This window comes from Aspergillus pseudoviridinutans, assembly GCF_018340605.1.
Source record: "Aspergillus pseudoviridinutans IFM 55266 DNA, scaffold_9, whole genome shotgun sequence".
Taxonomy (NCBI): domain Eukaryota; kingdom Fungi; phylum Ascomycota; class Eurotiomycetes; order Eurotiales; family Aspergillaceae; genus Aspergillus; species Aspergillus pseudoviridinutans.
In genome coordinates, this window is record NW_025091289.1 from 1,016,088 (window position 1) to 1,034,290 (window position 18,203).

The following is an 18,203-nucleotide window of genomic DNA, read 5'->3' on the forward strand; positions in this document are numbered from 1 at the left end:
TGAGAATTTGAAGAGGACTCTTAGTCTAGTCCGAACGCCAGGTAATTACACCTCCGACTGTGGCTCAATTAGCCCGTTTCAGTATGTTGGCGTAGTAGGTACCTTTTGAGCCAATCTTCAATGTGGAAAATTAAAGTGGCTGCGAGTTATGGATCGCGAAATTGGCATAGTGGGGCCGGAGCTGATACATCAAAACCAATCAAATAATACAATCCCACTCGGGGCCAACGGTGGCAAGTAATTAAACAGCTGTGATTGAATGGCCAAACCTGGACCAGAAAGGGGGAGTTTCACCTCTCAACTCTCATCATTCAGCTCTCATCAGGGATTCGTGGTCCGCAGATGCTGGCCCCTCATCACTGACATTACTTGACGCTTTCGGAATACAACTGTGTTTACACAACTAATACACTGTCAAACAACTGGCGTCTTTAGCTGGTTAGTGACTTGTGATTGCCTTTATTCCGCTGAGTAGTCCAACCCCAATATGTTCAAGACTCAAGCTAGGCGCGACACAAGGCGTGTGTGGCGATATAAGCTTAATAATGGTTCCTTTATGTCGATTGCCGAATTTATATGTATCACAGCAGGTGGAATTCTGCTAAAGGATAAGCTTAAGGGCAGAAAACGGCGGCTTTGGCAGGTGTGAGTATGAGGTTTCGAATCTATCGCATTTATAGTCTTCAGCTCTGTAAGCATCTAAAGAGCCGGCTCCGTCTGAAGTACTCCGTACTCCCAGGGCATGAAGGAAAACTATGAGATAAAAATCATTGCCATGAGTTACATGCAATTACCCACTTAGAGGCTGGTATATGGGATGGTACTCGAGTACCATGACGAGAACCGAAAGCATGTGGAAGTCTAATTTTTGATCATCCTTTGCTTTCCGCCGACGGTGAAGCATCACACACCTACCTATCTTAGTATTACTCCCACTACTACTGATATGTTTCCTAGCATATAGCTATCCTGGGAAATCAGCGTTCCATTGATCATTTTGCGACAAGGAACGGCGGGAGACCATACTATACCTCCAAGGCATAGACATGGCACCTACTTCATATATGTAGTTCTCTTCTTCCTCCAGAACAACCACTGAAAAAGGAATTTACCAACCCACGCTCGGTACACGACGCATAAAAACGAATCTTCCTCCTCACTGGCTTTGTAGGCAACACATCGCTGAGTGGCCGATCGAATAAGCTTTTATTGTTGTGTCTCTTCTATCTAGACTTCAAGGGTTTTGGACCCCTGATGGTCTGAGGTGTGGACCTGCATTGCGCGTTCCAAATGCCCTCTGATATTGACATCTCCCGCGGCAAAGGCACCACCATCTGCTTGGGGGCAAATAACAGCCCGCGAGACGGGAAGATCACCGATTATCACCTGTGATCAACAGTGGATAACATGAATATCACCCCATGCAGGATGCCCTGGGGTCCAGCAAAGCGGGATGATGGTGGGCCATTGCGTTCAAACCTCGATTCCGTGAGGCCTTTGGAGTAGGGTCCGCCTGTCGCATAGAAGAGGACGGATTTCCCGGGCTCAAGTAGCTCACCTCTTTTTCCCGTGCATACACCCGTCCGTAAGAGTGTCGCTTGTCTTTGGCTTGTGTGCTTGTTCTTTCTTTGCTCCGTCTTTGTTAATACCACTGTCGTTCTTTGAAATATCCTCCAGGGTTTCGCAACTACACTCCTTTGCTCATTCGGTCGACTGATTCCTTCGTTTTCAAAAACTCTTCCTAATTGAATTCCGCTCTGGGATTACCATTCTTTTGTATACGGCATTCAACCCCAGTCTGACTCCGAGTATTCCTTAATCTAAATACAGTCTCCTTCCTTGAAGCATCATCATGAGGTTCAGCAGCATCCTCGCAGGCGCTATACTGTTTGCCAGCAGTGCTAGCGCCGTAGATGTAGACCCTATCGTCATCAAGGGGTCCAAATTCTTCTACAAGAGCAATGACACCCAATTTTATATCCGGGGCGTTGCCTACCAGCAGGACTATTCCGGCAGCCAGTCTTCCTCGAACAGCTTCAAGGATCCTCTATCCGATGCCGATGCTTGTAAGCGGGACGTTCCATACCTTGAGAAGCTTGGTGCCAACACAGTTCGTGTATATGCCGTCGACCCGACCGCGGACCATGCGACGTGCATGGACCTTCTCAGCCAGGCTGGTATCTATGTGATTGCGGACCTCTCATCCCCCGGGGAATCTATTATTCGTAATGACCCAAAGTGGAACAGCGACCTTTTTAACCGATACGTCACTGTGGTGGACGCTTTGGCCAAATATACCAACGTCATCGGGTTCTTTGCTGGAAACGAAGTGTCTAATACGAAGCAGACAACGGATGCCAGTGCTTTCGTCAAGGCTGCAGTGAGAGACATGAAGGCATACATCAAAGCAAAGAACTACCGACCGATGGGAGTTGGCTATGCTACTAACGACGATTCGTCAATCCGTGAGAAGATGGCCGACTATTTCAACTGCGATAATGCGCAGGAGAGCATTGATTTCTGGGGCTACAACATCTACTCTTGGTGTGGAGACTCTAACTACGAGGAGTCCGGTTACTCTACTCGTACTGATGAGTTCCACAACTACTCGGTCCCTGTTTTCTTCGCTGAGTACGGTTGCAATGCGGTTCAGCCTCGCAAATTCACTGAAGTTTCCGCGCTCTATGGACCGAAGATGGCTGATGTCTGGTCCGGTGGTATTGTTTATATGTACTTCCAGGAGGCCAACAACTACGGTATGTGTTTGGTGGTTATATCTGTCCTGCTTTCTGCCACTAACGATCCGCAGGGTTGGTCAGCATTGATGGCGACAAGGTAAGCACTAAAGCCGACTACAGCTACCTTTCCCAGCAGCTGGCTAGTGCTACTCCCTCTGGGACCAAGAAGAGCGAATACACCCCGACAAACAGTGCTCTTCAGTCATGCCCACCCGTCAACGGCGATTGGCTAGCAACTGCGAGTCCCCTTCCTCCCTCGCCAAACGGCGACCTTTGCTCATGCATGGAGGACAGCTTAAGCTGCGCATTGAAGGACACTGTATCAGATGACCAGATCCAGAAGCTCTTCGGGACCGTCTGCGGTTATGATGTCTGCGAGGGAGTGACTGCCAACGCAACCACCGGCAAGTACGGCGCGTACAGTGTCTGCAGTCCCAAGCAGCAGCTGTCCTATGCTATGAATCTCTACTACGAGCAACAGTCCGCCAAAGGCAAGGCCCAGTCTGCCTGTGATTTCAACGGCGCTGCATCCACTCGGACTTCCAGCAGTCCCAGTGGCACTTGCTCTGCGCTTTTGAAGGAGGCTGGTAATTCCGGTACAGGCACTGTTACTAGCTCCCCGACTGGGGTTGCGGGAGCGGCTGCCGTTGGCTCCTCCGGTAGTGCTTCGGCGTCGACCTCTAAGGGTGCTGCATACATGAATGCTCCCGGAAGAGTCACGGTTGGTATCTGGCAGCTCGGTTTGTATGTGGTTACTGCCATTGCTGCCGGTGCTGGTATGATTCTACTGTAGATTTTCGGCTCGGTGTACATTAGAGGGATGTGGTCTTTAATTGTTGTTGCCGCTGGATGTCCATGTTGTAAACTAGGCCGGGAGTGAGAGGTTCAGGACTTGTCCAAAGACATGTATCCTTAGTAAGCGTGCAGCGTTTATAGACTGTATGTATTCTGTGTAATCTGTTGGAGGTCATGAGCCCTCGGGAGTTGACTGTATGGTAAACTATACGATTCTCTCTAGACATTATGCTCTTGTGTGAATGTCTAGAACTTGTGTTGTTGGATAATGACGTAAATATATCACCGACGCCACCATGATTAGACAATTTCATAAGTACCTTCCTGGCTGGATTGAATATCAATATGTTAGATGCTGCTAAGTGGCTCAGGTAGATCCGATAACAGGCAATTCGCAGCTGGTGCCACGAACGACAGAAGAAGAGAAACTAACTCGACATCCTTTGATCACCAGGGCGTGTTTCTTAGCAAGTATGACTTTTTGACTCATTTAATTATTTAGCTGAGGCTCTTCAACAGTCAGGCCCGGGTGGTCTAGTGGTATGATTCTCGCTTAGGGATTAACCCAAGCATATCTGCGAGAGGTCCCGCGTTCGATCCGCGGCTCGGGCCCTGATCCTTCTTTTTCTTTTTTGTGGTTATAGTTCCCTACTACCATGGTACCAGCATCTGTTTATTTTGCTGCACACAAAATACAAAGAGATTGGTGGACGAATAAATAGGCCCCCAGTAGAAAGCAAGTAAACGCGCACATGCTGCAGACTGCACGATAATGCGAGTTATCGACCATTATCAAGTCCGTCCTGCATGAGCCCGAGTCACCTGGGATGCGGTTGCCATGTCAACCACCCAACTTCCAACTTTATACTCGGACTATCAACATGAGACCATCTGCCCATCAAACAAATGTATATACATTATTCTCATCCACAACAAGAGAGCAAAGTGATAGAAGGTTTATATCGTCCTCGCCACAGTACTTCTCTCTCGCAGTCGCAATCGGAGACGCGGGACAAGCTGGGCAACACCCAGAGGGAGTCCGCGGGACGTGCAACGAATCATGGCAAGACTCAACGCAACGCCGGCGAAGCAGACAACTGCTCGGAAATTGACAAAATTATCCGAGAAGAAGGAACCACACACTTATGTCCGACACATATTCAAAGAGTGGTCACCAACAACAGAGACAGGAGAAGCCAGGGAGGAACAATGGAGAATAGCAACTGATGCATGGGCCAAAGAGAGATCATATGGATTTGGAGGAAGACCGCCACTGGGAAGAAGCCGATCGCAACGGGAGAAGAAGACGACTTTAGCAGCGAACTTCAACATACTTCCAGATAGTGACGGGTCGAGCGACGTGGACCAGGATTATAGATCCTCTACGAGCTCGGCCCGCGAGGAGACAATCAAGACAACTGTCCCGCTCAAGCAAGCACACGTCAACTCACTTCTACTCCCACTGTCGCAACAACCACGAAACAGACCAACTCAAAAACTGGAAACATATGACTATGCGAAGGAGAACGACCCCATCGACGGGGATGAGGAGGAAAACGCACCGACAATATCCAGGCATTCATCCAATGCCTCTTCGCGATATTCGCCAACGAGGAGGAATGCCCGCCAGGACATGGAAGAGAAGGAGGGAAACCTCCGATTTCTGAGTTATCGCCAGTCACAAGAGACTAATTCAGAAGACGAAGATGGAGACAACAGCTTTAGTTCTCTGGATGATTTCATAGTCAGTGACAATGAAGAGCTGAGCTACCATGAGACATCTGCAGACGAACTAGAGGAGGAAGAGATCCCGAAAAAGATTTCTCCCCCCAGACAAAGGCGAAGGTTGTTAAGAGGCAGACGACCAAACCCAGAAGCAAGGCTCAAGGAAGCTTTGATGAACACTTCATACAAAGATGACCTCTGCTTAGAACCATCTCTGCCACCTACGATGACGATACCCTCCCCCAAGCTGAAAACAAAACCTGAGAAATCACACGTGAAAAATCCCAAAATCACCAAAGACCTGGAAATTGTGAACCTGGATGACTCTGATTCTGACTTCCAGCTTCAAAGGGACAGGTAAGTGGGTTTCAGGCAATCCTTAGGCCATTATATCACTTATCTGTTGCACGCTGCTAATATCCCACAAGCACTGCGGCGGATACTGATTCACCCACAAAGAAATCAGAAGCTTCTCTGGCTGTTCTGGAAACACCACCTCCCAGTCTCTCTAAAAGCTTCCTCCAGTCACCAACGAAGGGCAGGATCTGCATACCGCCAACCCCATACCGCGAGAGCGTCGATGCCTTCTGGAGCCAAGAGACCACCAATGACTGGATCGACCAACATTCTCCGCACAAGGGAGAAAAGAAATTAGAGCAGTATCTACGAGAATTTGAGGAGTCAGATGGTGATACCAACTCTGAAAACATGCGAAGACCCCGTGAAAGGCATAGAGAGCCCAAAACTCCAAGCAAGACAGCGTTGAAGAGAGCAGAAACAGAGAAGAAGAAAGCTGCTCTGGCACGCAAGAAGTCGTTTGACAACAAGAAAGCGCAAGTCGCAGATGAATTTCTCAAGGTCCTTGACGACGCCGTTTCTGGAGGCCAAATCCAAAAACTCGCAGAAGAAACGGGCGGTGTCCGGATCATCTGGAGCAAAACCCTGCTGACTACCGCCGGACGTGCTAACTGGAAACGCGAGAAGATTGGAAAAGAGTCTCGAACATCAGAAAGCGGGTCTGAGCCGTCAACGCTGATCAAGCAGCATGCTACGATCGAGCTAGCAGAGCGCATCATCGACAGCGAGGATCGACTGATCAACACAGTGGCACATGAGTACTGCCACCTGGCGAACTACATGATTTCAAACATCCACAACAATCCTCATGGGGCAAGCTTTAAGCAATGGGGTCGCAAATGCAAAGAAGCCTTGAAAGATCACCCTGTGTACGGCGGAAGAGTCGAAGTGACCACGAAGCACAGCTACCAGATCGATTACAAATATGTCTGGAGCTGCGTTGACTGTGGTCAGAACTATGGCCGGCATTCCAAGAGCATTGACACAGCCAAATCTCGCTGTGGTGCGTGCAAAGGCCTTTTGCAGCAAATCAAGCCGAAGCCGAGAAACGTCTCACCCAGGAAAAAGCAACCAACTCCTCCGTCAGAGCGGTGCGAAAAGAAATCAGTGGAGGATATGGCGAAAGTGTTTGGCGAAGTCAGTTTGTATAGTTAGAGAGCAGAGGTGGAGGGTAGACTGGTCTCCTGTCTATCCTCTGGGAACGTTTGTCTCTCCTCCAAAGTTACAGGATCTAGTCATTTCTCCGACATATGAGCGCTCCTTATGATGACATGACGATTTTCTCTCATATATATCTTGATGTCGCCTTTCTTCTTACCCCCAGAAATCCAACTAACAATTCTTGAAAACCGGTAAAAGTAAGCGACCTTATTTTGATGGTGACAATGTGGAGGCAGCATCTGACACTGTACATGCAAAACATCATTCTATATATATCTCAAACAAAGTTTATATGTTTCCATGCCCACTGCAGATACTGATCATACAGATCCACCCGCAATTTGCCAGAAGTACCCTGTTTTGTTTTTATCGATTATCTCCGCCATACCTTTCCCAAGTATCATCCTGAGAACTCGCACCTCCTTTCTTGCGCCAGAGTGTTACCTGCATACCTTATGGATAATAATGTCACCAGGACTCGCTGCATTTCTCTCCCAAACACTAACGCCAAATCACGTAGACATCCGTTGGTAAAACTGATATACTGCTCTTTCTGTAGACCATTGACCAGGTGCGACGCGCCGACTGTTAGTTGCGCGATGCGGCCTTTGCAGATGTTCGCACGTACTTGCATCGACTCCCTGCGATTCTCTAAACAGGCATGCATCTTTGTCTCGAATCAATGTCATGTCCGAAAGACATCATCGATGTCCACATTCACCGTGGTGAGGTCAGATGGGATACACTAGGATACAACTAGTTCCAGCGAATACCCTACATCGAGCAACAGATCGACAGCGCAACAGGTATTGCACTCAGAATGGATGAAGGGCTGGGGACTACCGGCTCTGGAGCAGAGTTGGAGTACATTGATTCTTAGTAAAGCTAAACAAAAGTTACAAGGCTGAGTCCTGAACTAGCTTTAAAAAGAATTCTTTCGTGAATTAAATTATATTGATATTCTATAACCATTCTTGCTGTAAACTAATTGATCTTAGTAGCAGAGTTCCTGAAGCAATCAAAGAGTGTAGGTAATGCCACCAGTTGCCAGACTGTAAGCGTTTCCCCAGCTCTTCTGCAACCGAAGACCAGTCCTGCTCGTCCCATCCAAGTCCCTAAGCGAACAATCCCCAGTCCCTAACCTCCAAAGTCTGCACCAGCCGATCGATAGCCTCAGTAGCCACCTCCTCCTCCTTCGACAAACCCCGCGGATCCCCAGACAAATCAAACTCATCATGCGGCACATTAAAGAAAACGAGCAGATCCGACTCCTGCGCCTCCAGCCGAACAAGCAGATAATGCACCGTCACGCGCGACGTCTGCGGCCCATCCGCACTAGATCCCGCCGCCGCACCCCCGACCGAAACAGGAATCCTCCCCGTATTGGTATCCCTCCGCTGCCGCTTGGGTGTCGTCATCTGCACTACACCCTTGTACGCATGCGCGCGCGCAGAGGCAGGGATCTTGGCTGGCGTTACCGCTGTCGCGGGGATGATCACCTGCATCGTGTCGTCTTCGTCGCACAAGTCGCGGAGGTGGTACATGACGGCTGCTTTGTCGATTGTCTCGTGCGTGGCGGGGATGCCGCCGCGGACGGCGGCCTGCGCGTCCAGCGTTGATAGGGCCTGCTCTTGCGTGACGCGCTGGTTGACTTCGACGATGAGGCTGGAGAGGGTGGTTGGTGAGAGGAAGAGTTCTTGGTGATCTGGGATCTCGCGGAGGGAGCTGGTTGCATGAAATGTTAGCTTGAGTTTTTATTGAAAAGCAGGAATGTGTGATATACGGACCTTCCGTCTACCCAGCCTTCTGGGATGATGCCCTGAATTGCGCCGCCGTAGAAGGGCTGCTCAGTAAAGGTAGCCATGTCGTCTTGTTGCACGTAATGATTTATTTTCTTCAACGCGGGGAAGCTGTTGGAGATAATCGAAGATCGGGCGGCCAACGCAATATTCAAAAGGTGAGGGGAAGGTGGTCTGGGTGAGCTGAGTTAGCCAAGATAAGCGTATGGGAAGCTATCTCAGAGCTATTTATCATCCCATTTCTCAGTGTTTCTATTGTTTCGATGCTGTTGACTGCGGTCGACGGTCTTCCGCCGCAGAAATGACGTCCGCCTTCGGTCGTGACTGGAGGGGTTCCCGATCGTCTGATTGGTCGGATTTGACTTATACGAGTGCTTAACTGCGGGATCAATGTTTACATATGCTTAGAGGAGGACAGTATCCCTAAAGCACAGCTGGAGCCTAAATGGTAGTAGATGCCTACCTTACTATTGTGCGCAAGATCAACTGTAGAAAGACGGTCGTCGGTCCTCCGGTTGCTGCCTCCAAGATCTCGGATTGCTTGGCGCTGAGGGCAGTTCTCTACAAGGTAGAAGCAAAGTGCACGGGATAGCCCATACAAATATCATTGTTCTTCACATGTCTAACAGCTCTTCACTGAACTCATCCAATGCGATAAACCTAAATTGCTTCCCCCACTTCGCGCGAAATTCCTTTCGACGATAAGCGAAGCTCGTCACTTGCGAGAAACTCACAAGCTCGACGTTCCATCCTCGCTGCAGTGCTCGCTCCACCATCTTCATGAAGCCTCCTGAAAACTCAGCTTCCGCTGCGTCTCCTGTGGCAAGAACAATAGTCGCCGGTTCATCGGTATCCACCAGACTCTCTAGGATCTTCAGGTGCAGAATTTCGTCTACTCCCTGTTCAACCCATCGCTCCTCCGGTGCATCGTTCGTTTCAGAACCGCTGCCTCCTTCCTGAGAGCCGACTCGGGGATTCTTCCGATACCTCAACTGACGACGAGTCACATGTTTCACTTTGTGAACCCGATCCAATATATTGGCCTCGTAGCCCAGCCTTTGACTTTCGTCAATGGCTGCAAATCGATCAGAGCCAACCAAGACTCTCTTGGCAGCGGGGCGGCCTCGCTCGAGAATCAAAGAGAAGTTCTGAAACGAGAGGGGTAGACGCCGAATGCGAGTCTTCACAGGAATCTTGCGAGCTAACTTTACGGAGTCATGAAAGCCAACCATAATCTGTCATATGTGAAGTTAGTCACGATCATGGATCTGATGGTGTACCGAATACTCACGTTGGACATATCAACAAAAATATGGATGGGACGAGACGCCTGATCGTTCGGTTTAGTGCTTGGAGACCGGCCAACTTGAGCCACGGCTTCCGCGTACTCGGGAAATTTCTTCAGGAGTTTGGAAAGAAGACCAACTCTTCGGTCTGCTGCCGATTTATACGCAATGGGCTGCACACGAATAGGACCAGTAGGCAAGCTCTTGATAGTTTCAGCTGTCAGGGACCCTTCCAGCTCATCAAAAGAGGATGGCGGAGTATCGCACGGCTCAGCATTGGACGCTGGCGTGCAAACTTGAGAGGGAATGAAGGACACGGCACCCCGTTTTTTCAACAAGGGTGGGTCGAAGACACTGAGGTTGCCGTCGGACTCTGCTTCCGCACTACTCTCCGACGAGCTGGCATCAGTGACTTTCGATTGTGGGTTCTGACAAGCTGTGCTGTTTTCTGCTACAACTTTCTTTTTGGGGGGTTGAGCTTCAGAGGCATTTGAATTAGGGATCGGCCTAGGCGCAGCCCGAGTCGTCTGTTCGATAGTATGTTCGGCAGATTTTGCCGTGGCTATAGGTCTCTTGAGGATCTGAACCAGCTTGCATTTCTGAGGCTGTTCAGCACAAGTGGCCCTAGGAGGCTGAGGCTGCTCTGTCTTCACGCCTGGTGAACTACCGCGGCCAAGGAGATCCCAGAGAGGGCCAAAATCACCTAGCCTTGGATAGCTACCACTCGAATCGTTGGCAGTTTCCTTGGTGTCGTCTTTCTCGAACGTAGCAGACAAATCGGTGTGGCCAACCACATGGCATTGCTCACGCCCGTTGTACGCAGGCGAACGTAGCAGATCCAACACCGGAGTGAAGTCCCAGTTCGAAGCTGTCTCAGCAGACGATGGCATTGACAACTAACACGACGTTTTGAGTTGATATGTATGCTTAAGAGTTGTGGAAGTGTCAAGGCGCTTTTCAGATAATGCGGGGTCAGGAAAGAATCACAAAGAACGGTAAACTAAACTGGAGCGACAATAGGATCAGAAACGACTAAAGATAACAAGATGATAAACAAAAACAGGATGTAAAGGTGGAACAGGTCACCATGGTCGTCGATACAATCGCACAAGACAACGTTGCTGCCAGAAGCATTGAAAGAAACGTAGATGATCGAGAAGGGCAGATCGGGCATACACCCAGGATGACCCTTGCAGATGACTCGATCGGTGGCGATTATTCTGTCGGTTCCCACCGCCTTCTCTATCGCCTCAATCAAAAGCTCTTTTCCATAAACGGTATAGCCTTTCCGGAGACCGCAATGACAGATAATCCGATGCAAACGTCACTGCAAAACTGCCAAGAATACCTGATTAACGGCTAATCACATATGGCTAGCCGTTAATCATCCCGACGTCATAGATATCCATGGTTCAACCATATTACCTGCTCTGATGGTTGTGGCTTAAACTTCAACGTCAGAGCTTCAAGCCCCTGGATGGCTGCGCACGAGTCAGGGACAGGTTCCGTAATTGTGACGTTTGGATCATATGTCATACCCGAGGCACAGGGCTCGGTGATGGGGTATGGCTCCTTGCAAGCACTTGTGAATCATGGCAGAGTGTGGTACCTGGCCTAGTCGCAATTCTGGTTACGGATATCGCAAGATACAGGTTGCTCAAACGACGTCATTGAAGCTCTCAAGTTTCAGGGGTCCAGAAATGGCAGACAGAGAAAGATATAAAGGCCTCGTTCGACCAGTGTAGAGCTCCTTCATCATCAACAACAATCAACAACATTCCAAACAATCCACAAGCAATCAAACACTTTTCGAATTTCAAACAATCTTAGTTTCTCCTTATCAACCATCTTCAAAATGTCTGACGCCGGTCGCAAGGATTTCTCTACCAGTATGTGATATGCACTCATACCGTGCAACCATTGGTACAGTACACTAACAGACGTGCAGAGGCCAAGGAGGAGATCACCCCTGACTCCACCAAGTCCACCCAGCAGAAGGTCAAGGAGAGCGTTACTGACACCGGCGACCGTGTCGCTCGTGGTCTGCAGACCGACGGGAGCAAGTCCGGCACTCAGGAGGCTTTCGACAAGTCTCAGCGTTCCCATGACAACCACGCCCACGGCGGTGCCAGCGGATCCATGTGAGTATTCTCCGAACAGACCTGATCTTTGCAGTAAGTTCTGACTTGTCTTCGTGCAGCGGTGACAAGGTCAAGAACGCCGTCGGCCTTGGCAACCACTAGATATGCTGTGTTGGAAGCGAACGGATAGCTTGCGGCAGCTTGATATCATGATTCCATTATGAGTTCACGATAGCACTTCGGAAACCATGTCTTCATACCCTTTGCATCATTAGTTACGAATGATATGTCTCCATGATTGAAAGTCGCTCACATGCGCGCCTCTATCCGTAGTTCATCTCTTCTCCACTAAACTCTCAAACATCGAGTCCCGTCGCTCAATGAGCTGGTTCAATTCTCGCTCGAGCTGCCTGTACTGTGCCCGAGCGCCCTGAATGTCCTTCGGCAGATCATGAAACATGTTTAATCGGTGGTCCAAACTCTGGATAATGTCTTTGAGTTGGCTTATTTGCTTCTCTTCCGTGATCAAGTCTTCAATCGTAGGACCTTTGCTGCTGTTTCTTCCCAGAGTTGCTAACCTATCTTGGTATTCACTAAGTTTCGCAGTGAGCATTTTGGTACTCCTCGACCACTCAGCGGTCTGAGCTGGGAGGTCTGCAGGTACTTCGAACGCAGGATCGCACTTGAGTTGATCAAGTCGTTCCTGTAGAGCGGCCAGTTCTCTTTCCAGATATTTTTGTAGCATGTCAATCTTAGAGATTTCCTCCTGAGCATCAAATTCCTCTACCGTGAGCTCAATGATCGACTGACCAAGGTCTTTGGTCCCTGTGCGTAGGGCCCCCAGGACAGCGGTCGTCTCCGCCAAATCGTCGAGGTCTCGTTTTCCATTTTCACCGAGACAAAGCTCCAGCTCGTCCAGCAGTTCTTTCTTCTGTTTATCCCCAGCTTCCTCCCGCGCTTTGAATTCCCGAATCGCTTCCTCGCGCGCACGGTGGAGCAATGCGGCCTCTTCGTCCGCTGCGTCGTTAGCAGCAGCAAGAGCTAAAAGTGTGCGCAAAGTGTCTTCATTCCGTTCAAAATTCGGTACCGGATTCGGTGAGTATTGGCGACTTAGCCAGGAATTCACATATGCCCAGTCTTTGGCCTGAATGGCTGCTTGACGCGCCTTTGCGGGGGAAAGGAGCGGGCTGTCCATCGCGAGTGCGGTAAAACTAAACTCCTGACTGGTATGAAGAGAAGCAGAGAAGCAAAATTGTAAACCGGACTGCAGCGATCAATTCCTGCGGGAATTGAGCTTTCTCAATTATGCCACCGGCGTTTCCATAGGATCGGCTCCAGATGACTATGCGATGGTTGATGTTGAACTGAAATCGGGGACCGGGGATTGTTGTGATTCCGACTTCCCGCCTTCGCTGTAGTGACCTCCTGGATACATCATCCTCCGACAGCTCGCCCGTCTGACCATTAGGTAGTCGGATAGCCCACCATGGAAAGCTACTTTGCTCCGGGAGCTATAGCTAACCACTCGTCCAAACGTGCTCCTTCCCCAGCCTCCACTCCGTTATCGCCGCCTACACAGCGATCGAATGCCTTGTCAAACCGACTGACAAGTGTACTGTCGGCCTCCTACGCAGACTCAGATATACGCGATGCGCTGGAGACACTTAGTCTTCGGGGAGTACACAACACTGCAGAGACACGAAGGCAGCTGCGCTTAGATGTGCAAAAAGAAGTGGTGGAATGCAATGCAGAAATCGTGCGGGATTTCGGCAAGGTCGCGGAGGTGAGCCGTTTCGCACCTTCGGCGGCACGAGTGCGGCATTTGAGATGGGTGGCTAACGTAGTCCAAATTCGTAGCAATTGCAAAGGATCGGAACCGTGATATCAAGCCTGAATCAAACGTGTGAAGAAATGCGGCAGCACATCGTCCGAGCCAAACAGGACACGACACCAGTCATCGAGGAAGCATCTACACTGATGAACCAGAAGAAGGAATCGGAGACAAAGCAACAACTTCTCGATGCGTTCGTGAAGCACTTCGTCGTCTCGGACGATGACCTACTTGTTCTCACATCGGCAGAGGAACCAATTGACGACCGCTTTTTCGATGTTCTTGATCGGGTAAAACAGGTGCACCATGATTGCGAAGTCCTACTGGGAGGGGAGAACCAAAGGCTGGGCCTTGAATTGATGGAGAAGAGCTCCAGGAATCTGAACTCCGCATACCAGAGACTCTTCAGATGGATACAGAAGGAGTTTAAGTCCTTGAATCTCGAAGATCCGCGGATCAGCAGTTCAATCAGGCGCGCTTTGCGCGTCCTGGCCGAACGACCGAGCCTGTTTCATAGCTGCTTGGACATCTTCGCCGACGCACGGGATTATGTCCTGTCCGACGCCTTTCATTATGCCCTAACCGACGCCGTCTCCAGCTCTGGGGGTGACCGCAACGTGAAACCGATTGAGTTTTCCGCTCATGACCCGTTGCGGTACGTCGGCGACATGCTGGCATGGGTCCACTCTACGACTGTATCCGAGCGAGAGGCTTTGGAAGCTTTGTTCGTAGCAGATGGGGAGGAAATCGCCAAAGGGATCCAGGCTGGCCTGAGCAGCGAACCCTGGTCTCGTATTGATGAAGGAGAAGAGGTTTCCTTTGATGGTCAGAAAGCCCTCAGCGACCTCGTGAATCGTGATCTAGTCGGAGTGTCTCGAGCTTTACGGCAGAGGGTTGAATTGGTGATTCAGGGCCACGATGAGCCTGTCACTTGCTACAGAGTTGTTCACTTGCTTTCGTTCTATCGAGCAACCTTTTCCAGACTGCTGGGAACGAAATCCAATCTGGCGGACATGATGCAGGCACTAGAGAACTTCACATTCGCCCGCTTCGAAAGTATCATGCACGAGCAAGTCAATATACTCTCCAACGATCATTCTGCCTTGACTCCTCCGGACGACCTTTCCGCGCCCGAGTTCTTCCTTGATGCCTTGGAAGAGTTGACCTCACTCATGAAGACCCATGACGCTTCACTCGGGGCAGAAGATGCGAAAGCCGAAAGCACAGCGGATAATAAATTTACCCCCGTCCTCCGTGTCGCGTTTGACCCTTTCCTGGAACTGGCCAAATCTTCAGCAGCCGAGCTCCCCGACGCAACAACCCGAGCTATCTACACTACCAACCTTCTCCTAACGGCGCGCTCAACGATCTCTGCCTTCCCATTCGCAAGTGCAACCCATCTGAATCCTATCTCTACAGCACTGTCTAGCCTGCGGATGGAATTGCTTGAAATCCAGCACCGCTATCTACTCGATGCTTCGGGCCTGGGCATCTTGTTGGCTGCCCTCGAGCCTTTCTCGCCATCCTCAACAACTCAAAAACTAGAATCCGAACAAAAAGATGGCCAGGCACTGCCGCAGACTGATAGGAAACCCACGGACATCGCCGAGATAGCCGACCTTCCCGCCTTCCAACCAGAAGCCCTCATCGCCGTCAGCCAACAACTCGATGACTTCCTTCCCTCGGCCCTGATGGACGCTACGGATAATTTGAAGCACCTGCAGAGCGCCAGTTTTGTTCAGAGTGTTACGGAAGAAGCGGTCGAGGCTTTCTGCCGCGACTTTGAATTTGTGGAAGGCATGATTATCGGCGCGGATGAAGCTAGATGTCGAGTCGATATCAAACGGACGGAGGATGGGAGTGACGCTGGGGTTGAGGATGAGGTTGTCACTGAGAGCGGAAAGGTATCTGATGATGACGAGCAGGAATCGGGGCTTAGGAGGCTCTTCCCTCGTACTACGGGCGAGATCCGGGTGTTGCTGAGCTGATCGCTATGACGCTGCTTTCGTCATGGCTTGCGGTGGTAGAGATGTGTATAGGTCCTTCATCTAGATATTTATCTGCTCGAGCCTATTTCTCGATGATTATTTTTGCTTTGTGCTCAACTAGTGCTTAGGGCACATTACACCGGCGGAGATATGTATACTTCATTGCAATGTAAAAAGAGATTACGCCCGTCGGATCATAATACCGTAAGGGTCCCGATCGCGTTCACTCACGTCGACAGCACAACTAGAGTCTTTGTAGACCTCCTCATAACTCCCATTCACACTCGCCCCTCCTTCCTTAAAAGTCTCCTCCAAAGCCTTCAGCCCTTCTTCGCGCTGGGCATCCCATTCCTCCTTGAGGGTAGCGGCTAGCTTCTGACGCATGACAGCATGCAAGTACCCCCTCTCTGTATTAGAATGGGCGAGCGCAATGACAACTGAGCCACGCTCAATGGCCGACAGCGCTTCATGGTGACTCAACTCGCCTGTGAACAGAAGATCTGGCAGGCTGCTGGAACTCATAAGGATACTAGATCCAGATCCCGGGCAGATACCGATGGTGCGGATCTTAATTAGATCGACCGGGACAGTCTGTGGGATCGCGATCGGGATACCGCCCGGGTGCCCGACGCCTTGTGCTATGCGGTCGACGATGGTGGTCAGAGGCTGGGAGTTCTCGAAGGTTACGAGACGGCCCATACCAGCTGATTCCATACCTTCAGGCACTGGGGTGGGAGATGGATGGATCGTGCTTCGGACGTGGGGGGCTGCGGAGGAGGGAGATATAGATGCTGGCCGAGGTTGGGGATAGGTTGGCTGGGAGTAGTGCTGGGAGGAGGACGCAGAGAGCGAGGGAGACGCGTCGGTAGATGGAGCAATTGCGCCGGTGACGACGTCGCAAAGCCAGTCTGCCATTCCACCGGGGGTAGCGTCCACAGCTGTATGCGGCGAGTACACGCTGATGCCCTCTGAGGCGAGCCGCAGCAGTGTCTGTTGCTGTGTGTCATTGAGAGTGAGGGACTTCAGTCCCCGAAAGATGATGGGGTCTTCGTCGCAAAAAGATTGGTTAGCAAATATGCTGGTAGCCAGTAGACGATGTTGGTACAATGCATACGGTAGGCCACAACCACTGAATCCTTCCGCTTGATAGCTTCATCTGCCACAGCCTTTGTGAGGTCAATGGTCAGAAGCACAGAATTCTTCTGCCGCCGAGCGGGATGGAAGGGAGCTTCAAGAAGCACTAGGTGAGAATTGTATGAGCACTTTGAACACTATGACATAATACAGGCATCCTCACAGCCAGTGTTGTCAAAGCTCTTGTCTGCTAATGACTCCGGATAGCTGTAGCAGCGTCAGCAAAAAAGCAATTGAGAAGAAACGCCAGTAATGGTAGGATAAAAGTAAGGTGCAAGCATACAGCTTCTTCATGGAGCTCACAACCGCCCGAGTGAAAGGTGACGAGGTGGTCGACATTGTTGAAAGTCGGCGCAGTGCTACTCGGGAGAGAGAACTCATGAAAGATTGCAATAATATTCAACAAGTGATGTTGCGCAACAGCATATGTATGTCTTGGAAAGAAAATGATAGCAGAAGGTAAACCCCAAGCGATAAGAGAGGGGATAGCTTGCGCCACACCGATAGGTACTTCACCAGCCACAGCATGCAGGTGATCAGATAAACCCAGCATACAGACTAGTCAAGCCACATACTGTAATTTACGCTGTCACACATTCCCGGCTGAATCCATCAGTTACGGATTCCGTCATTCATCTTCCGCGGATTGATAATATCTGATCGACTACTTCAGTATCACTTATCGGTTTTCTGAGCTGTTTGCTAAATCTATTAGTTACGCATCAACGCCTTGGCTTGCGCGTCAAACGAAGACCCTCGCTGACCCCTCTATTACTTAAAGCCTGACAGCCACGCTTGATGTACTCCCGCACCACCACATTGTTAAGCAGAAGCTGCCGGTACCTTCTCCGCACCCCCATTCGTCAAAACTCGCCCTTTTCGGTTACTGCACGCTCCTTTGCGGCTATCAACGCAGCAATGGCGGACGCAACGTCGAGTGTGACGCCGGAGCTACTGAAGAGTAAACTGGTTGAACAACTTCAGGCGCAGGTTGTGGAGATTGAGGATTTGTCTGGTGTGTAAAGTCTGCGACGCTGACCTGCAGTATGGGTATACTTGACTGAGGGGTGTCTAACTTCTTTTTCTCCCTGTCATAGGTGGCTGCGGACAGGCATTCCAGGCGATTATTGTTTCTCCGCAGTTTGAGAAGAAGAACATGCTTGCGCGCCATCGGTTGGTGAACTCGGTCTTGAAGTCGGAGATTGCTGCCATCCACGCGTGGACACCCAAGTGTTACACCCCCGAGCAATGGCAGGCCCTGCAGCAAGGAAGCGCTTGAATCGGCAATATACCAAGATTATGACTATG

At 50.3% G+C, this 18,203-nt stretch overlaps 9 protein-coding genes and 1 non-coding gene across 10 annotated transcripts; 6 read left to right on the plus strand and 4 right to left on the minus strand.

Moving 5' to 3' along the window:
* Positions 1–1,852: 1,852 nt before the first annotated feature.
* Asppvi_011172 (glycoside hydrolase family 72 protein) lies at positions 1,853–3,531 on the plus strand (the record flags this gene model as incomplete). Its single annotated transcript, XM_043307007.1, has 2 exons — positions 1,853–2,756; positions 2,810–3,531. 2 exons carry the CDS (start codon positions 1,853–1,855, stop codon positions 3,529–3,531), a joined length of 1,626 nt encoding a protein of 541 aa, XP_043162942.1.
* A 525-nt stretch (positions 3,532–4,056) lies between these two features.
* On the plus strand, positions 4,057–4,145 carry Asppvi_011173. Its single transcript has one exon. It is a non-coding gene; the product is annotated as a tRNA-Pro (tRNA).
* A 448-nt stretch (positions 4,146–4,593) lies between these two features.
* Asppvi_011174 (SprT family zinc-dependent metalloprotease) lies at positions 4,594–6,770 on the plus strand (the record flags this gene model as incomplete). Its single annotated transcript, XM_043307008.1, has 2 exons — positions 4,594–5,615; positions 5,687–6,770. The coding sequence occupies 2 exons, from the start codon at positions 4,594–4,596 to the stop codon at positions 6,768–6,770; spliced, it is 2,106 nt and encodes a 701-aa protein (XP_043162943.1).
* Positions 6,771–7,891: 1,121 nt separating this feature from the next.
* On the minus strand, positions 7,892–8,640 carry mog1 (Ran GTPase-binding protein MOG1; the record flags this gene model as incomplete). The annotated part of the gene is made up of 2 exons (XM_043307009.1): positions 7,892–8,501; positions 8,564–8,640. 2 exons carry the CDS (start codon positions 8,638–8,640, stop codon positions 7,892–7,894), a joined length of 687 nt encoding a protein of 228 aa, XP_043162944.1.
* A 549-nt stretch (positions 8,641–9,189) lies between these two features.
* Asppvi_011176 (NYN domain-containing protein) lies at positions 9,190–10,751 on the minus strand (the record flags this gene model as incomplete). Its single annotated transcript, XM_043307010.1, has 2 exons — positions 9,190–9,810; positions 9,867–10,751. 2 exons carry the CDS (start codon positions 10,749–10,751, stop codon positions 9,190–9,192), a joined length of 1,506 nt encoding a protein of 501 aa, XP_043162945.1.
* A 965-nt stretch (positions 10,752–11,716) lies between these two features.
* Positions 11,717–12,104, plus strand: Asppvi_011177 (heat shock 9/12 family protein; the record flags this gene model as incomplete). Its single annotated transcript, XM_043307011.1, has 3 exons — positions 11,717–11,750; positions 11,810–12,002; positions 12,062–12,104. 3 exons carry the CDS (start codon positions 11,717–11,719, stop codon positions 12,102–12,104), a joined length of 270 nt encoding a protein of 89 aa, XP_043162946.1.
* Positions 12,105–12,276: 172 nt separating this feature from the next.
* Asppvi_011178 (uncharacterized protein) lies at positions 12,277–13,137 on the minus strand (the record flags this gene model as incomplete). Its single annotated transcript, XM_043307012.1, has 1 exon — positions 12,277–13,137. One exon carries the CDS (start codon positions 13,135–13,137, stop codon positions 12,277–12,279), a length of 861 nt encoding a protein of 286 aa, XP_043162947.1.
* Positions 13,138–13,428: 291 nt separating this feature from the next.
* Positions 13,429–15,761, plus strand: cog6 (Golgi transport complex subunit COG6; the record flags this gene model as incomplete). The annotated part of the gene is made up of 2 exons (XM_043307013.1): positions 13,429–13,725; positions 13,800–15,761. 2 exons carry the CDS (start codon positions 13,429–13,431, stop codon positions 15,759–15,761), a joined length of 2,259 nt encoding a protein of 752 aa, XP_043162948.1.
* A 180-nt stretch (positions 15,762–15,941) lies between these two features.
* Asppvi_011180 (Nif3-like dinuclear metal center hexameric protein) lies at positions 15,942–17,276 on the minus strand (the record flags this gene model as incomplete). The annotated part of the gene is made up of 4 exons (XM_043307014.1): positions 15,942–16,807; positions 16,876–17,001; positions 17,059–17,102; positions 17,179–17,276. 4 exons carry the CDS (start codon positions 17,274–17,276, stop codon positions 15,942–15,944), a joined length of 1,134 nt encoding a protein of 377 aa, XP_043162949.1.
* Positions 17,277–17,813: 537 nt separating this feature from the next.
* Asppvi_011181 (BolA family protein) lies at positions 17,814–18,174 on the plus strand (the record flags this gene model as incomplete). Its single annotated transcript, XM_043307015.1, has 2 exons — positions 17,814–17,910; positions 17,993–18,174. The coding sequence occupies 2 exons, from the start codon at positions 17,814–17,816 to the stop codon at positions 18,172–18,174; spliced, it is 279 nt and encodes a 92-aa protein (XP_043162950.1).
* Positions 18,175–18,203: the final 29 nt, after the last annotated feature.